This window comes from Sebastes fasciatus, chromosome 6 (assembly GCF_043250625.1).
Source record: "Sebastes fasciatus isolate fSebFas1 chromosome 6, fSebFas1.pri, whole genome shotgun sequence".
Taxonomy (NCBI): Eukaryota; Metazoa; Chordata; class Actinopteri; order Perciformes; family Sebastidae; genus Sebastes; species Sebastes fasciatus.
Window position 1 is genome coordinate 23,788,985 of NC_133800.1, and position 17,130 is coordinate 23,806,114.

A 17,130-nucleotide genomic window follows, 5' to 3' on the forward strand; every position below is an offset into this window, starting at 1 on the left:
CAGGTGGTGATCATAATGGAAGGAGCTAGTACAATAATCTATCAATTGATGGGATGTAATTAAGATAACATAAATGCTCATCAGATGAGCAGAAGTGAAGCAATTATTTTAGAAAGCTGCACGGACGACAACAAAAACCACGCTATCTTGTTTCCAGCGTGCATACAGCTGCTCACACACACACACACGTGTTAACACACACACCGTATCAGTACTCAATCAGCACCTATAACAACATTACCATAACAAAAACCATCCTTTGGTTTCCCTCCGCTCATATTTACACATTATATTCATCACTATCGCTCATCCCTGTCCCGAACCAGCAGATGATGTCAATTGCTTCTCTCTCTGCCTCCCTCTCTGCCTTGCACAATGAAATAGATGTTCACCACAAATAGATAGGCGGTTGCCAGCTGTCTTCCAGACCAGGGCAAACAAAGAGGCCACTAATAAATCCAGCTTTACGGCTGGACAAGATCAACCACACTCCCTGCCTTCTTGCTCCATTTAATGTGGCTTCTTCTGAACAACGGAGAAGGAATTAAATGCCTCTCAGTCGCCAATAAAACAATGCAAACATCTTCCTGAAAGGATATAAAAGAAGATGGAGGTGTTGTCTAGGAAATGGTGATAGAGGCAGTGTTGCGCCGTGGAGGCACGATTATTAGACAGTAAGATGAAATATGAACAGACCAGAGGGCGGCCCAGTAGTCAGCAATAAATCATGATTTCTGATGCATATAGTGGGTCGTGGATGTGAAAGAAACGTGTGTAATTGTCAGGAAAAGCTTGATTGGGATCATCAGGTTTTGGTGATTACCGCGCTAGAACATGATCCAGCCTCTTTTTTAGATTCGTGAGGGGGTTTGGGTGCCCATGACTGAGCTCGCTTGGAATGACGAGGGGCCAGGCCCACCCTAGATATTTTAACAGATGAGCTGCTGCCAAAAGGAGTCACCTACTTGGCTGCCCACAGGATCAGCGAGCCAACTGGACTCTTAGTCAAGAAAAAAAACCTCGATGGGGAACTCAAGAAAGGCTACGGGACAAAATAAAGCCAGAGAAAGAGTGTGTTATTTATTTGATTTAAAGTTACGTAGTCTCACTTTAACTCATTTGAGACCATAAAGTATGATAAGGAAAAATGCCACAACATTGTTCTGATTGGTCAAAAGTCTTTAAATGTGATAAACATACTTTGTGTAAATTCTGATTAAATTTCAGGACAGATTTAAAATTTTATATCACATGAAAAATCACACTTTTATTAAAAGTGCTATTGATAACATTCAGCCACTAAAAGACGCATTCTCCCTCCCCCGTTCCATTGCCTTTACTTCACAACAAGTCGTTGCCAGGCACTTACCGTCAGTCTCAGCTATTTATCTGTTTTTTCCACACTTAACTGACGACCCAGAGATACCACGTGATACCAACGTCATTTTACTATTGGCTCACAAGCCTTGTTAGAAGTGGGAACCAAATGTCACACAGAGATAAACAAAACATTCATTTTGGACCCGCCAACATTTTTTAAATGATTAATTCACAATTTCAGGAAAAGTCATACTTTTATTTGGCACCTTTCTAAAGGATCTGTGGGTGTATTCTTTTTTTTTTTATATTCGTCTACATAATAATGTTATCAATAAAACCTTTAATCGTCAAAATCAGGATTTTTGAAAAATGAGGAAAAATTGCCAACTTTGCACTTATTAAATGTTTTCCAGATGACACACTTTTTTTACACTGCATATCTTTGATTTTCAACTTGTTATGAGTTCATAGATACTAAATACTTTGTGCTCCTTGTAGTCTCTGAATTGGAAAATGCTTAAACATAGTGTAATAGTAGCACAAGAAGAGAAGAGTCTTGATGTTACAGTAGCTGCACAGAATTATCTATCTAAAGTTTACCAACGTTAAGCTACTGGCACACTTGCCAACCCTCCCGATTTTCTCGGGAGACTCACGTTTTTCATTGCTCTCTCCCGGTTTCCTCCCGGGGTCACTGTTCTCCCGGTTTCCTCACGATTTATGACAAACCATAAACCATTACTTTTTCCTTTTCCGTTATCACAACCTGTTTCTGGCACTGTATATAGCGTGTGTAAGCCCTAAAAAAGCCGTCATGGTGCGGCGCAAGCCATTGGAAATAATGGTTTTCAGACAGGTTTCAGAGCGCAGTGGTGCTGTTGACGTGTTGTGTCTGACAGGGCCTTCAGTGAGTGAGAGAAGGAGAGAGAAATGGAGAGTAGGCTACTAGAGAAAGCCAGAGGGGCAAATTATTCTCTATTCTTTCCCCCGCCTTGATTTCAAAAGTCTCCCTATTTTTGAGGTGTCAAGGTTGGCAAGTATGGCTCCTGGTCATATCAGATGAAGGAAGACTGAATTGAACGTTTCATACACAAGATGCTCTAATTCTTCTTTCAGACGTTACATAGTGTTGCTTTAAACAACAACATATTCTCCATCATCAGCACACCTACAGTCATCTTTTTCCTCTCGTTCCACAGGTTGTTTGCGACCAAGTGCAGCGGCTGCTTGGAGAAAATCGCCCCCACGGAGTTCGTGATGCGCGCCCTGGAGTGCGTCTACCACCTGAACTGCTTCTGCTGCTGCGTGTGCGACCGGCAGCTCAGGAAGGGCGACGAGTTTGTCCTGAAGGAGGGTCAGCTGCTGTGCAAGATCGACTACGAGAGGGAGAAGGACTTACTCAGCTCGGTCAGCCCGGATGACTCAGACTCAGGTGAGCCCTCTGCACCCTCTCGCACGGGAGCGCGAACAACACCGTGGTGCCATCGTCATGTGGCACCTGGGTGTTGTATTCTGTATGCTTTGCTCCATCACAGTGGTAGCTAACCTAGACATCCACCATAGTGGATCTAAGCTGAATCTAACCGGTTTTAGTTGGTAATATTAAAAGAAAAAACTATATTTGTCCTTAAACTAGTCGCCAGATCATTTGCTGAACATCTGAGATTATTCAGAGATCTCGCATGCAGCCCAGGCAGTAAAAACCTCTAAAACATGGCTGCAGCTTTTCACTGGCTGATTTTGCAGCATTCTAATTCAAGCGTAGGTTTATGATACAGTAGGAAGTGGAAACAGGACGAAAAAAAGGCACCCTGTATTAATGGCTCTCCATGCGTGGGCAGGGTCTGGTGCTGGAAAGAATTAAATCACTGTATCATGGTGAGTGACAGAGGGATTTGGGGGCCTTTCTGCCGAGAGCCTGCGCCTCCGCTCTTATCAGCTCTAGTGTTCCTCGCCTATAGCCCTGCACACACAATGAGGCATCTCGCCAAGCCTCGCTGTTCACCACCATCTGGCTCACATTTAAACACGCTCAAAAGCGGGGGAATTTGTCAAATACATCTGTGCCTGTGTCAACTTTTGTCAACTTGTGGGAATATTTGCTCGGCGTCTTCCTCGTTTACGGTCGTGTCCCGGTGCGTCGCGCAGGCATGTCTTTTAGTGCACGGATTTCAAGATGGAGAAAATGTTGACATGAGCAGAGGTTAACCTCGGCGTGTGGCTGACAGAATGTAGGTTTTCGGTGGAAAAATGTTGATAGTTATCAGAACCAGACAACAGGAGACACTGAGCCATCATGTGTGTCTCTCCTTACAACCTCTAGACCCCAAAAATCATTAGGATTCATTAAGAACGCTGCTGGTTTAGATCTGGAAACACTTGTTTTCAACCCCACATACACGGATAATTGATGTGTTTTTTTTATTAATTAATTTATTTTAGGGCTGTTAAAATATTTAATCGCGAATAATCGCATGATTGTCCATAGTTAATCACGATTAATCGCAAATTAATCGCACATTTTTTAACTGTTCAAAATGTACCTTAAAGGGAGATTTGTCAAGTATTTAATACGCTTATCAACATGAGAGTGGGCAAATATGCTGCTTTATGCAAATGTATGTTTATATTTGTTACTGGAAATAAATTAACAACACAAAACAATGACAAATATTCTCCAGAAACCCTCACAGGTACTGCGTTTAGTATAAAAAATATGCTCAAATCATAACATGGCAATCTCAAGCCCAACAGGCAACAACAGCTGTCAGTGTGTCAGTGTGCTGACTTGACTATGACTTGCGCAAAACTGCATGTGATTATCATAAAATGGGCATGTCTGTAAAGGGGAGACTCGTGGGTACCCATAGAACCCATTTTCATTCACATATCTTGAGGTCAGAGGTCAAGGGACCCCTTTGAAAATGGCCATGACAGTTTTTCCTCGACAAAATGTAGCATACGTTTGGAGCATTATTTAGCCAGTATGACATGGTTGATACCAATGGTTTTGTTAGGTTTTCTTGTTTCATATGATACCAGTATCTTCACTCTAGCTTTAAAACTGAGCCCGCTACTACAACCTAAAGATCGCAAGTTGCGTGAATGCGTTAAAGAAATTAGTGGCGTTAAAAAACTAATTTGCGGTAACACGTTATCATCGCGTTAACTTTGACAGCACTACTTTATTTTTCATGTTATGTTTACATAGCGTTGTTGCCTTTGTGGCTGCGAACTGATACGCATCATTTCTCCACTGCTAATGTTGAATATACTGCAGTAACATATCTCATGCTATATGTCATGCTGCAAACAGTTTAATCAGAAGCTAAATAATAATAAATTTGCCATTAATAGAGGGTTAACTTTGACAATACAGTGTGTGTAACAAGTTTTCATGCTCTTTTCAGTACAAAGAAATTCATAATCATTGCATTCAATTTTAGAATTACTCCTAAAGTGATGAATTGTTCTGTTAGAGTGTTGAATATGTACTTATTGTATGTAATAGCTGCAAACAGCAAGCTGACTTTAATGTAAAATAAAGGCATTTCCTTAATAACCAAAATATAATAAAACCAAGTTATTATTTTGTTTTAATGGCACGTTGTAGGAAAGGAGCATAAAGATGACACCGATTTTACAACCCAAAACTGTAATATCCTGCTGCTGACAGTAAAAATCTAGCAATCCATAAGAAAGTTGTCATTATTTTAAGGTCTGAAACAGAGCAAAAAGGATTTTCTTGCTGTGTCACGGGAGATGCATTTCCCCACATGTACTCGTGTTGCCTTTTTCATGTTGCACTTGATGTAGCGTTCTTATCAGAGATTGATTTAGTGTAAATCAGACAAAGCTGAGAGCAATAAATTCTGTGTGACGCGGCGTCCAACTCAGTGACAAATGTGCATATTTCGCTGTGTTCGGAGAGCAAGCGCTGTAGACTTCTGTAAGCCTGATCGTACATGTGGCCTTTTCCTTTTGTAATAAATTGATAAGAAAGTATCAGAAACACATGTGTCTCCTTTGATTATGCACTTGCGGTGTGTGAATCTCCCGGAATAGGGAAGAACGAAAATATATTTATCAGCAAACTGTCACTGAGTAGAAGGGTGTAGTCGGTTCAAGCTTGTGTTGATGATACAGGAAAAATGGCTCTCTTTCTGCAGAGAAAAGTGACGATGAGGAGTTGGACATCAAGCCGGAGAAAGGCATAGGAAGCCAAGGGAAGGGGGATGATGGGAAGGATCCCAGGAGGCCCAAAAGACCGCGAACCATCCTGACCACTCAGCAGAGACGGGCCTTCAAGGCCTCCTTCGAGGTGTCCTCAAAACCCTGCAGAAAGGTAAGATAAAGCTTAAATAATCTGTGTTTTTCATTGTCCCTGCTCTGCATTCGGGAGGTTTAGATGCCGACCACGAGCCCTACAGTAGTTTCACAAATAAAATTCTCAAATTAAAAAAACTCTCCCCCACCTCAGAGCTGCGCTTTGAAGTGGCGAGCAGCACTCTGTTCTGTGTTAACCGAGGCAGGCTGGTGTAACGCAGACCGCCTGCACCAAAATGTCATACTGAGATAGCAGAGCTGCCTCCGTAGCCCGGGCCCTAAAAACAGCCGCTGCAACCGGTCCAAGGCTTTGAAGAGGCAATAATAACCAAGAGGTCCAAACAGACCGCTGCATTCATTCAACTGAAATCAAAGCGAATCAAAGTGCCTATCGGGAAATGTGGAAGATATGTTGAAGGAGGCAAAGTATTCCAGTGTGCTGTGAAGTGTTTTTGTTTTCTCGTGGGATGCTGGTAAATCGTTTGTGTCGATGTTTCCAGGTGAGGGAGACGCTGGCTGCAGAGACGGGACTCAGCGTCCGGGTGGTGCAGGTGTGGTTTCAGAACCAGAGAGCTAAGGTGAGAGCCGCTAACACAGGGATGAATTAGATTACATACAACAGCCTTGTTCCATCTTAAGAGTCCAGCCAATAAATCACCACAACTATGTGTGTTAAACTTATCACTGCATTCCTTTCACAAATGTTTTAAAAAAAAAAAAAGCCCAAGGAGTTGCAAATCTCGCTCACTCTTGCATTAAATGTCTACGCCCTCCTCTTTTTCTGATTATTATCTTGTTGAAACCTTTGATACTTGACAATGAAGTGCACTCCGATACGGATTCTGTGCGGTTCATTCGAGGGTGAACAGCGAGGGGAGCATCCTTTTTAAATTAAAGAGCGCATGTTAGTTTTGGGGGTTCCTCACAACTCTGACTCCTCCGTTTCAGATGAAGAAGTTGGCAAGAAGACAGCAGCAACAACAAGAACAACAGAACTCTCAGAGACTTGGCCAAGGTACGATACTGTACTTACCCCGGAGGCTCATTGTCTCAAAGCTCTTTCTCTGGGAAACTTTTTTAGTAGCTATGTATTCACATTTTCTACATTTTACATTCACTTTCTTTGCTTATTGTTACATCACTTGGTTGTATGAACTTCACTGTGCAGAATGATGTATGTGCAGACACTAGAAAGGGACAGTTTCTCTGGGCTCACCTTAAATCTGAGTTCAATATGTGTACGTACGAGCAACATTTTGTGACATCACAAGTGGAAGCCAATCATGGCGCAGTATGCAACTTACACAAGTGCGATGTGGAAACATACAGTATTCATAGATTCTGTGTTTTTCAATGTAGGAGAAATAGTAGAAGTCGTTTAAGTAATTTTTTTTCCAGATAATTGAACTTCTTTTGGAGAAAAAAATCATATCAGACACAAGTAATTATTTAAAGCAGTACGTTTTTAGTAAGGGATAATATACAGTGAGCCGGTCATTGCGATGCCGCTTGCGAAGCGGAGGGATCTCTCATCGCCCTGAAGGGGTTTATTTTATAACAATGACCCGCTGGCTGTACATTATCCCGCTTATTACACGGCTACTTACTTAAGAAATCAATAATTTGACACAAAACGGTCCACCAGAGTCCGACATCAGAACTGCGCCCATAGCAATGGTCTGTTATAAAGAAATAACAAACCGTAGAACGACGTGACTGACCAATCAGAATCCAGTATTTAACAAAGCCGTGTAATAAACAGCAATAACACGGAGAACGCTGAATCAGAAACTAGGAGCTTCTTCTCTTCTCTGCGTTCTGTTGCAGCGTAATCAGATGTGTTGTGAGAAAATAGTTCACAAATTCAATAATTACCCTCATTAACAAATTACAAACATGAACACTTCCCATGAAAAGCAAGTCAGAAAATCTCTCTGGAAGCCAAATGAAATGAATGGTAGACGTCATTTTGCAAAGCCACTGTAAAGGAAAGTGCAGCGAGGAGGGGGGTGCGGGGCTCCAGTGATGAAGCCACAAGAGTTTTGTGTCCCTCTCATGAGTCAGTTAACCAAGAGCAGTGTTTGTGAAGGGGATTGTGGGAGAAGCCGCAGTACAGACTACTGTAGGTTTCCATGGAAATGCTAACAGACGCAGGCAAGCAATCCAGGTACTTGGAGGTTATTGTGGCTTTCTCACCAGCAGCAGTCTCCCTTTATTTTGTATCACGTGTTTTGCTGTTACAGACAAATGCAAAACAGAAACTCAGATTTAGTTGGAAGATCTAAAATTAGCAGGTATGAATGGGAATGTACCTGGAAGAACGCTTGTTAACGCTCATCATGGGTTTTCCCCTGTTCAGCTCCACCCTTCCGCCTATCTGTGTGTGTGTGGCTGCATTTACATTCTGCAGACTCATCTTACATTTTCTTTAATGGTTTTATCCATCTGCTCTCTTTGCCCCGCAGAGGTGATGTCCAATCGGATGGAGGGGATGATGAACTCCTTCACACCGCTGGTTCCGCCGCAGCAGCAGCTGGTCGCCATGGATCAGAACGGTTACAGCACAGACCCGTTCCAACAGGGGCTCACCCCCCCACAGATGCCCGGGGACCACATGAACCCATATGGTGAGCATCCACCAACTCCCACCGTCCCCCCTTTTTACCAAAAAAAACCACCCACTCCTGCTCTAAAAAACACACACATGCCTGTCCCTTGATCAACCTCGTAGCTCCCCAGTGTGGGACATGTGTTCAGGCCACAGCTCCCCTGATTTAAGCCGCTCACAGAGACGTACGAGCGGTTTCTCCTCCCACACGAGATAACACGAGCACGCTCGTAAGCCGTTGGGTTTTGAAGTTCATTTTCAAATCTGTTTAATATGGTTTTAAACTCTCCGCCTCCGCTTCTGAGACATGCCCCGTTACTGATGATGTTTTCCAATGGTGGTAAAAACATGTGGTCAGCGTGGACAGCTTGAGATAAAGTGCAATCCAGACGATGATTGAGGGGTTGCGCGAGCTAATGAATCACAATGGGATAACAACAAGTCTCTGATTTCTGTGTGATACGGGGGAAAGAATTAAAATGCAAAGGAGGAGTCAATCAAGTGTTAGTCCACAGGATGTAACTGGAATAACACATTTCTGAGTGATGTCCTCAACAAGCCCCACAGGGACCGTTTCCTGAAGTTCATAACTTCCTTATAATTTGCCTCCATTTAGTTCATCTCGGTAGTAAGAGCCCAAATCCCCAGTCTCATCACTCCTTTGGTTTGGGGAAAAGAACAATATTGGCAAGGCATTAAAAGATATGTCTCAAAACACTGTCCCCATTTTGTGCAACACTATCATTAAGATCCAGAGTGTAATAAAGTTAACTATTCCCTCCAGAGAAATAACATGTTGAGGTTTTATGAAAGGCGGAAGCAGTTGCTATTAACCAGATCTTTTAGGAGGATGCCCCTTGTTTACATGCTCCCTCATAGACCGCAATTGTCCCGGCGAGGGCAGCAAAAAGTGAGCTTTGATATCGAACCAAACAGCCCTTCCCAATTGTGATGACACACAACAGCCATTCCTCAAAGTGACTATTAGTAATTATAATTTCCCAACGCTGCCATAAATCTCAGATACGAGATTGCATTGATTTCAGAGTGGGGTGTTTCTTTTTGAATGACGCCTCCGCCACCGAACCCTGACGGCTATCTTCCATTCTGTCCGCAGGTAATGACTCCGCATTCCATGACATAGACAGCGACACGTCTTTAACCAGCCTCAGCGACTGCTTCATGGCGTCGTCGGACGTCAACTCCATGCAGGCCCGCGTGGGGAACCCCATCGACCGCCTCTACTCCATGCAGAACTCTTACTTTGCGTCATGAAAGAGAAGAGTGGAAAACACATCAGAATAAACTGCCCATCTCAACCCTAAAGCGCGACGGCCAGGAGTTTCTACACCAACCACAGACAGAAGAAACCTCGCAGCGGCTCCTGGTTATGTGCTGAAGCTTACTCAAAGATAGTAAAACCACTTGTTGTAGGACAGCGACGATTCCTGGGGGAAAAAGACTTAAATATTGTTAGAGATTATTCGGTAGGATTGCTTATCTGTCACAGACTCTTTTCTTTGTTCACTTAAAGAAAACAAGTAGATATTGAAGCCACTGACTCTCAAACCAAATGACACAGTGAGTTTATACAGTGCATGATCAATTGTAAACTAAAACTTTTTGTAAGCCCTCCCCCTCCTGGTTAAAATGTGGTGTTTGGACTGTTTCTTCTTTACACTACATGGATTTCCATGTTCACCGTTAGCATTTTGATCACTTTCAATAGGTTTAGATATTGTGTTAATAGTAAATAGGCGCAGCATGTCTGCAAGAGTGACTGTACATTTGTGTATGTATGAGTGGTGAGAAAGAATTGTTTAGAAGAGGAGAGAGGAAAAAAAGGTGGAGAATTTGTTGGACAAGTAGGATCAGTGAAGTGTAAATACTTTCCCCAGGCAAATTGGATGTGCATGTTACAAAAATGGAAAGCATTATATTTATTTAACTATAACAGGCTCTTGAAGGTGCATATTAAACATGAAAAAGCTTTATTTAAAAAGGAGAGCATTTTTTTTTTTGTTGAGCAATTAGCGAGTTCATGAGTATCACAGCTCATCTGTATGCTTTTTTAATATGAAGATTAACCCTTTTGTTTTGTTTTTTCTTCAGCTAAGCTGTAAATGAGCAATGTTGCTATTTATTTCGTACAGACCATAAACCTTTTGTTGTCATTGTCATATGTGCATTCTCAAAAAATTTTAAAGTTGCTAATTGACCAAAGTTGACTGGTTTGATGAATAAACAATGTCTTTCTCCTGATAACATTAAATAAATGCCGTTCGGTGATCATTCACGTGATAACATTTCAAAGTCCCAAATGTCACCTGTTTACATGTGTTCTCAACTCATTACATCAGGGTTCATTAGCCATGCTAGCAGCGTGGCTCTAGGGATAAGGGATAAGTATTGCATTGGAAAAGCTGTATGGAAACGGCAAAATTCGAGAAAACGTCCTTTTGTTACGCTCACTTGGACCACCATTTTTGCCTTTGCCGATTAAAGTATGAGATATCGAACATTTAACTCACGAGTGATCAGCTGTTTCTGCTGTCGCCGTCTTCTCGGATATTCTCATAACGTGCGAATGCTTGTCTTCGTCTCCGTACAGAATGAAACATGACCAATACTAGCTGACATAAAAGAACAATTCAAACTTGCCCAGTTGAAACAAATTCCTGAAGACCTCTCTCCATTTTTTTCTGGTCTCATGGTGAGATGTCCAAGCCGGCTTGTTTTGTTTCCGGTTCGCAATCTATTCTTCTTCTTCTCTTTTTACTGGCGGATTACCGCCATGCAATCAACCAACTTCCGACCAAACTACACTGTAACCAAATTTGTTCTCTCCAAACCAGTTGATGGAAACGCGCCTAATTCGCTGTTTTGTTTTTTTGCGACATGTCAAAAGTTTGCTCAAAATTAGCTTGACAGTTGAATGGAAACACGGCTAATGTCATCCTGTCGGTCAGTATGCTATAACTATTGGATTGTTTGCCACGAAATTTGTTACAGACATTCTTCATGGTCCCCAGAGGATGAATCCTAATGATTCCCTGACTTCATGTTGCACCAATATTTTAGTTTAACGACGGGCGAACTCACGACATTCCCATCAGCTGTACCATGTGTTTAGTGCTACTGTAATCTCTACAAACAGATTCTGCATTCACATGTAGAAACTGTAGGCAACGGGACGAGATTTTGTCATCGTAAGCGTTCTGGTTTCTGTTTGTAGTCTTAGAGTAGTGTTGACCAATCATGTTTGAGCAGGCTTTGGTTGAATGCAGGTAAACAGTCCATGTGGTGAGCAAAAGAGGCTGAACTTGGAACCCACCAGACATCGTCTGATGATGATTCAGCTTTTTATTGGTTTAAAATTAGCTTGTCAACTGCCTACTTGTGAAATAATCCGGTTATACACATTGTTTCTCAACTCCAACTCTAGTCTGGCGCACAGAAAATGAAGTCTTGGCCCAGATATCTGCTGGCTACACCGGAACCATAGAAATATAGCCACTTGCCCCCAGAGGCTTATCCTTCGTCAGAATGATAGTCTGTGGGTTCCGAGATTGGTGATACTCTAATATGCAAATGTCAGCATGCTAACGCTAAACTCGGATGTAGAAATACCTACTAAACAACAGCGTGTTAACATTGATTGATAGCCTTTACTTGTGCCAAAGAACAGCGTCACGAGCCATTAACGTTCTGTACATTCTGTTATAATACTAATAATGATTTGACTAATACGCAAAGCTTGTAACCATTCCAATGTATGACTTGTCAGTCAGAGCATGAGTACTTCGAGGCAGAAACATGAACATGTAGCGAGGGTGAGGTCGGAAAAAAGTTCAGGTGACATACCAATACAGCTGCACGACTGGAGTGCGAACCCCACCTATAACCTCAGGGCTTGTCGGGCGGCTTCTTGGAAGTACCATCTGGGTGCTCCTTCATCTCTCTGACAGCTCCTCAATGTGGCCAGGCAAGCTTCCACCCACAGCCTCACGTGCCCATGCAGATAAACAGTGCATTTATGAAGTTCTGTGTTACTATGACTCAATAAACTCCTATTGTCACGCTCATGACAGGGTTTAATCATCTTGGTTGCTGTGCCTGAGCAGAAGGAACACATGAAATTGTCAAATCTGTGAGTTTAAAGCATGAGCGCAGTGTGGTGTGTATATATATATATATCACCACTATCAAGTCTTCAATCTGACAGCCAGGTGTTGGACTTGTTGGCAAGGTTACACTGCTATATATCTTCACTTGTCACACCAGTGGACGAGTATAACCGGAAGCACTGCACGGTGAGATTATTTTAGTCTCGAACCTGATTGGATGAGATTAGTTTGAGTATGCAAATGACACAACAAAATTAATCAAATCCAAGTGACATGTTATTGTTTCTTATCATTATTACCTGAGGTTGCTATGTATTAGATGTAAGAACAGTATGTTGAACAGGAGACTGTCTGTCCATGTGGGTGTGTGTGCATATGTGTGTAACTATAAGACTTATGAGGACAATGAACGGGTTTGCGCCAGGTCTCTATCATATATGTGGATTAAAGAGTGAAAGACCGAGTAAACAGACATGACAAAGGCTTCCATTTACAGTAAACACGGATGGGGCTGCTACGCACACATTGTGTTTGCACGGGATAGACGGTACAATTGGTTCGAACCTCTCCCTTTTCAGGGCAGGCCAGGTGAGCTTACAGAGAGGTGTTTGGGTGTAGACGAGGACAGAAGGTCCCGCCGCTGACATTGTAGTGGAAATGTGAGAGTGAACCCTCAAAAACCATAAATTCTCCCACATGATGTTTTTCTCTAAAATATCTTTGTTTTTATTTCTGTTCAAAACTATACGATCCTGTAATTGTTAAAGTTATAGTTTTTATTTTCACAATAATATAGGTAAATACAAGACTGTATAGTCATCCAGTTCTGACACACAATGAATTGTCCAGGATAAAAACACAATAAACCTTAAAGCTTATAGAGTGCTGCAGGAATGAGTCCTAAAACACGGAAATGAGTGAGCATTTTAGCACTTCCGGTTCCCTTGTTTGGAAGTCAATGGGTTTTTTTAATTGGGTTTTTGTTTAGATACAGGAAATAAGGTCTGTGGTTAAGTTGGACATACACTCTATGATTTTAATCTGTTTCTAGCCCGAATTTCGAGCCGCACAACTCATTTTAGAGTCAGACCAAATGTCAGCTTCGTCAGGCGTCATTTTCCGTGCAGACCGAGGACCGATTAACTCCTCCCAGAGTTCAGTCGGATGAATTTCTGACATTTTTCACACAGTTGAAGCAGAGCCATGAGCCAATTCCTCAACGTCAGTGCCTTTTTTCTTCTTCTTTTTTTTACAGTAATCAGAGCGTAGTTATCAAGATAACAATGTACAATAAATATAAGATAAAATAAGATAATCTTTTATTAGTACCACAGCGGGGAAATGTGCAGGATTACAGCAGCAAAGGGGGACAGTGCAAACAACAAAAGGCATCAGTAAAAAACAAAACAAGATCTAATAAATAAGCAAGTAAACAATAAAGATAAAGTCAGTAAGTAAACAGTAAAAAAAACTATATAAAAAAATAGAGCACATAAGGGCGTAAATCATGAGATTTGGCTTTACAAACGATCTTCTCGTACAGTAGGAGCAGGAATTACACAACAACATTTCTTAAATTGTACAGTGTATGCCCAGCTTTAAGAGATTTTAACGTTTTGTTCTTCGATATAAAATACATTTTGTTACCTTTGGTCAGAGCCAGGCTAACTGTTTCCCCTGAAAGACTGTTTCAAGTCTTTATGCTAAGCTAAGATAACCGGCTGCTTGTGGTTGCTTCATATTTACCGCACAGGCATGAGAGTCGTATCCATATTCATTCATCTAACTCTCTGAAACAAAGTGAATCATTTTCCAAAATGTTGAACTGTTCCTTCAATTTCATAATTCAGACAGTATCTAATTTTTTCCAAAACATCCAGGCTTCTACTCTGCTCCACCCAGGCTCTGGGTTCACAGTATTAATGGAAGTAAAAACTAAAATACGATTTTCCCAGGATGCATTTTATTCATCATTTATACCTCCACACTCTACGCCCTTGTGCCCTTCCTCCTAGCTGTCTCCACTTTCTTCAGTTCAAGCCTCCAATTTGCAAAACAGTAAAAGCCAATGAGTGAATGTAATGTCGCTGCTTGTTCTCTGGGCACTTCGCCGTGAATCGGCCAAAGACGACACTCGGAGGTCGAGGTAAGCGTGGCCTCGATATGAAAACAGTCGCGCTGAAACCCGAGCCGAAGACACACACACACAAACTCACGGCGAGTTAAGAGTCGGCCTTCAGTAAACTGTTCACACATTTACTCTTCTGCCGTTCTGGCACCACATAGGAAATGAGTCTAGTGACAATATTTTCATTAGATAACCAAAATCCTGAAATTTTCCACCTGAGACACAATTGGAGGTTTGTGATTCATTTTCTCTCTTTAACTGCCCTGCCCATGAAAAACATACGGAGCCGGATTTGTTATTCGGGGTAATTCAATGCGAGATTCTCACCAGCCGCATAAAGACACAGCATGAACTAAAACAGTAGCAGGAGAGTAAGCAATAAGGCTGCAAGTCCAACCATCACTTCATGACACTAAATCAATCAGGGAGGGACTCAGTCAAACCATGCAAGGCTTTTTATTTTGAAATGCCCATTGTTTTGAATTTACTGTACTTGTAATTGACATTCCCACTCCATTTCTCAACATCACATTTACAACAGACCAATATTAAATTTTTTTCTGACAAACCAAGCCCAATTAATTGTTGCTTTGCCGGGCCAAAGACACTCAGACGTTTGTGGGTTCAGTACAGTCTAGATTTCTTCTCATGATTTCCCAGAGTTCACAGGAGTTCACAGCGGGAGCAGGGGGGAGCTCTTTGGGTGTTTTCGTTGGGCATTTTCCATGGCGTGTGGTTAATTGTTAAGAGAGACTTTTAACCAACGTCTGACACATATTCTTTTGAGCCTTCAGGGCTTGTGCATAATCAAATGACAGACTATGCTGCGGTTTTCGACCATAGAGAGGGGTCCCAGCCAAACATCCAAACATGTCCTCACAGCAGTGCGTTGCTTTATTGTGTCAGTCAGCAGCACAAAACACTGCTGCCATGGTATGAGGCGTTGTTTGCATGCTACAGGTCCAACACAGATGTAGTAACAGTGGTTTACTTTATTGATCCCACAGTAGGAAACAATTTTACTGAAATACCAGTGATGCAATACAGACATTTGTATAGTATATAAAAAATCTTGAAATTAATAAAAATACAAGAAAGCCACAATTCAAAGGTTCAGGTTCATTCCTCATGTCTGAGAACCAATGACCTCTCCGTAGACCTTTCTGGGACATGTAAACATATTGCTGCAACTGTTTTTTTCACCTCCTACCTCTGTTCCTGCGCTGAGAAAAAGATGGTTGTGGGATTCACCTCTCAGCGCCCAGGGGTGCAGATATAGCCCTGGATAGGGCTCAGTAATCCCCACCACTATTGGAGCCCATCTGTTTTGGTTTTCATTTTTCTGCATTATTAGTGCTTATTGGTACATGGTCTAGGAATGTAGCCAGGGTGTTTGATGTCAAGGAGGAAGGTGATGCCAGGGGCATTAGTTGAAGGAATGGTGACCTTAAGGTCTAACACAAGCCAGCACTCCTAACCTCCAGGAGACTCTCCCTTGATGTTGGAATCCAAGTCCTGCACTCTCTTCTGCCTCAGACGCCGTGGACTTCATGAATTTGCAATTTCATCTGACAATTGAGTAATGTCATGAGATTTTTCTGGTATGATAATGTACTAAAAAACTATTTCTAGTCTCATAATCAAATCAATGATGAAAAAAAATATCACACGTGTTTGTGGTCATTCAATATCTTTCCAGGACAAAGCATTATTTTTTCTGCTTTATATTAAACTACTTTTATGTTTCTGGTTTGATCAGCAAACATATTCTGCTGCCACTAATATGTGACATTATACAATTTTATAGCAACAAATAAAATATGCGCTGTAAGGCTGTACCATATTTGAGCTAAATGCTAACATGCACACAATGACAATGCTAACATGCTGATGTTTAGCAGGTATAATGTTCACCGTGTTGACCTTCAGTTAAAGTTGATGCGAGATTGGGAACATTTCTATTGTCTCTGCACGGCTCTCAACATGGCGACGGATGAGCCGGCGACTTGCAGCTAAGGGGTCGTGTCTAGAAGGAAGCCCACAACCCCCCCCCCCCCCCCCCCCCCCCCCCCCCCCCATATCCTCCCCCCCCATATCCTCCCCCCATCCCCTCGAGTAGCTATCTTTGGTAGACCTCCAGATGGTATCACTACAACAACCAGCTATCCAAACTAACGTTATCACATCCACTTTTTTGATAGGAAAATGTTACTTCTATGGAAATCCAACCTGCCACCTTCATTTAAATCATTCATTAAAATCTACTCGATATTCTGTCTCTCTCAAAATTGGAGAAAATTGAATTTACATTGAGAAGTCCTTCCGATAGATTTTACTCTCATTGGAGACCATTGATCAATAATGTTGATCGGCTTCCCCATAATAGGGTGCCACAGTAAGGATGCGTCTTGTACCTATCTGTGTTGAGCGAGGCTTTTGCTGCCTGTCTGCCACACAGCCCCCCGTATAAGATCCTTGTGCCTGTCTACAGATTTCAATAGTCCAACATGACGGCCTGAGTGTCAGCAACCACTAACTCGTCTTTTTTAATTGTTTGCTTGTTTCGGTGTCTGTATTATTATGATATGTACTGTATATATATATAATTGTATTATTATTAT

The 17,130-nt window shown here is 41.9% G+C and overlaps 1 protein-coding gene across 5 annotated transcripts in view; it reads left to right on the top strand.

Annotated features, from left to right (window-relative positions):
• The window catches only part of lmx1bb (LIM homeobox transcription factor 1, beta b), a 64,282-nt gene extending 53,748 nt beyond the window's left edge, over positions 1–10,534 (top strand). For all 5 annotated transcript variants that reach the window (XM_074638625.1, XM_074638624.1, XM_074638626.1 and 2 more), the window contains 6 exons: positions 2,520–2,752; positions 5,490–5,665; positions 6,147–6,224; positions 6,595–6,661; positions 8,112–8,273; positions 9,372–10,534. In XM_074638625.1, the coding sequence (XP_074494726.1) occupies positions 2,520–2,752; positions 5,490–5,665; positions 6,147–6,224; positions 6,595–6,661; positions 8,112–8,273; positions 9,372–9,529 (874 nt within the window). In that variant the 3' untranslated portion in view covers positions 9,530–10,534. The remainder of the gene's footprint in view (positions 1–2,519; positions 2,753–5,489; positions 5,666–6,146; positions 6,225–6,594; positions 6,662–8,111; positions 8,274–9,371) is intronic.
• Positions 10,535–17,130: the final 6,596 nt, after the last annotated feature.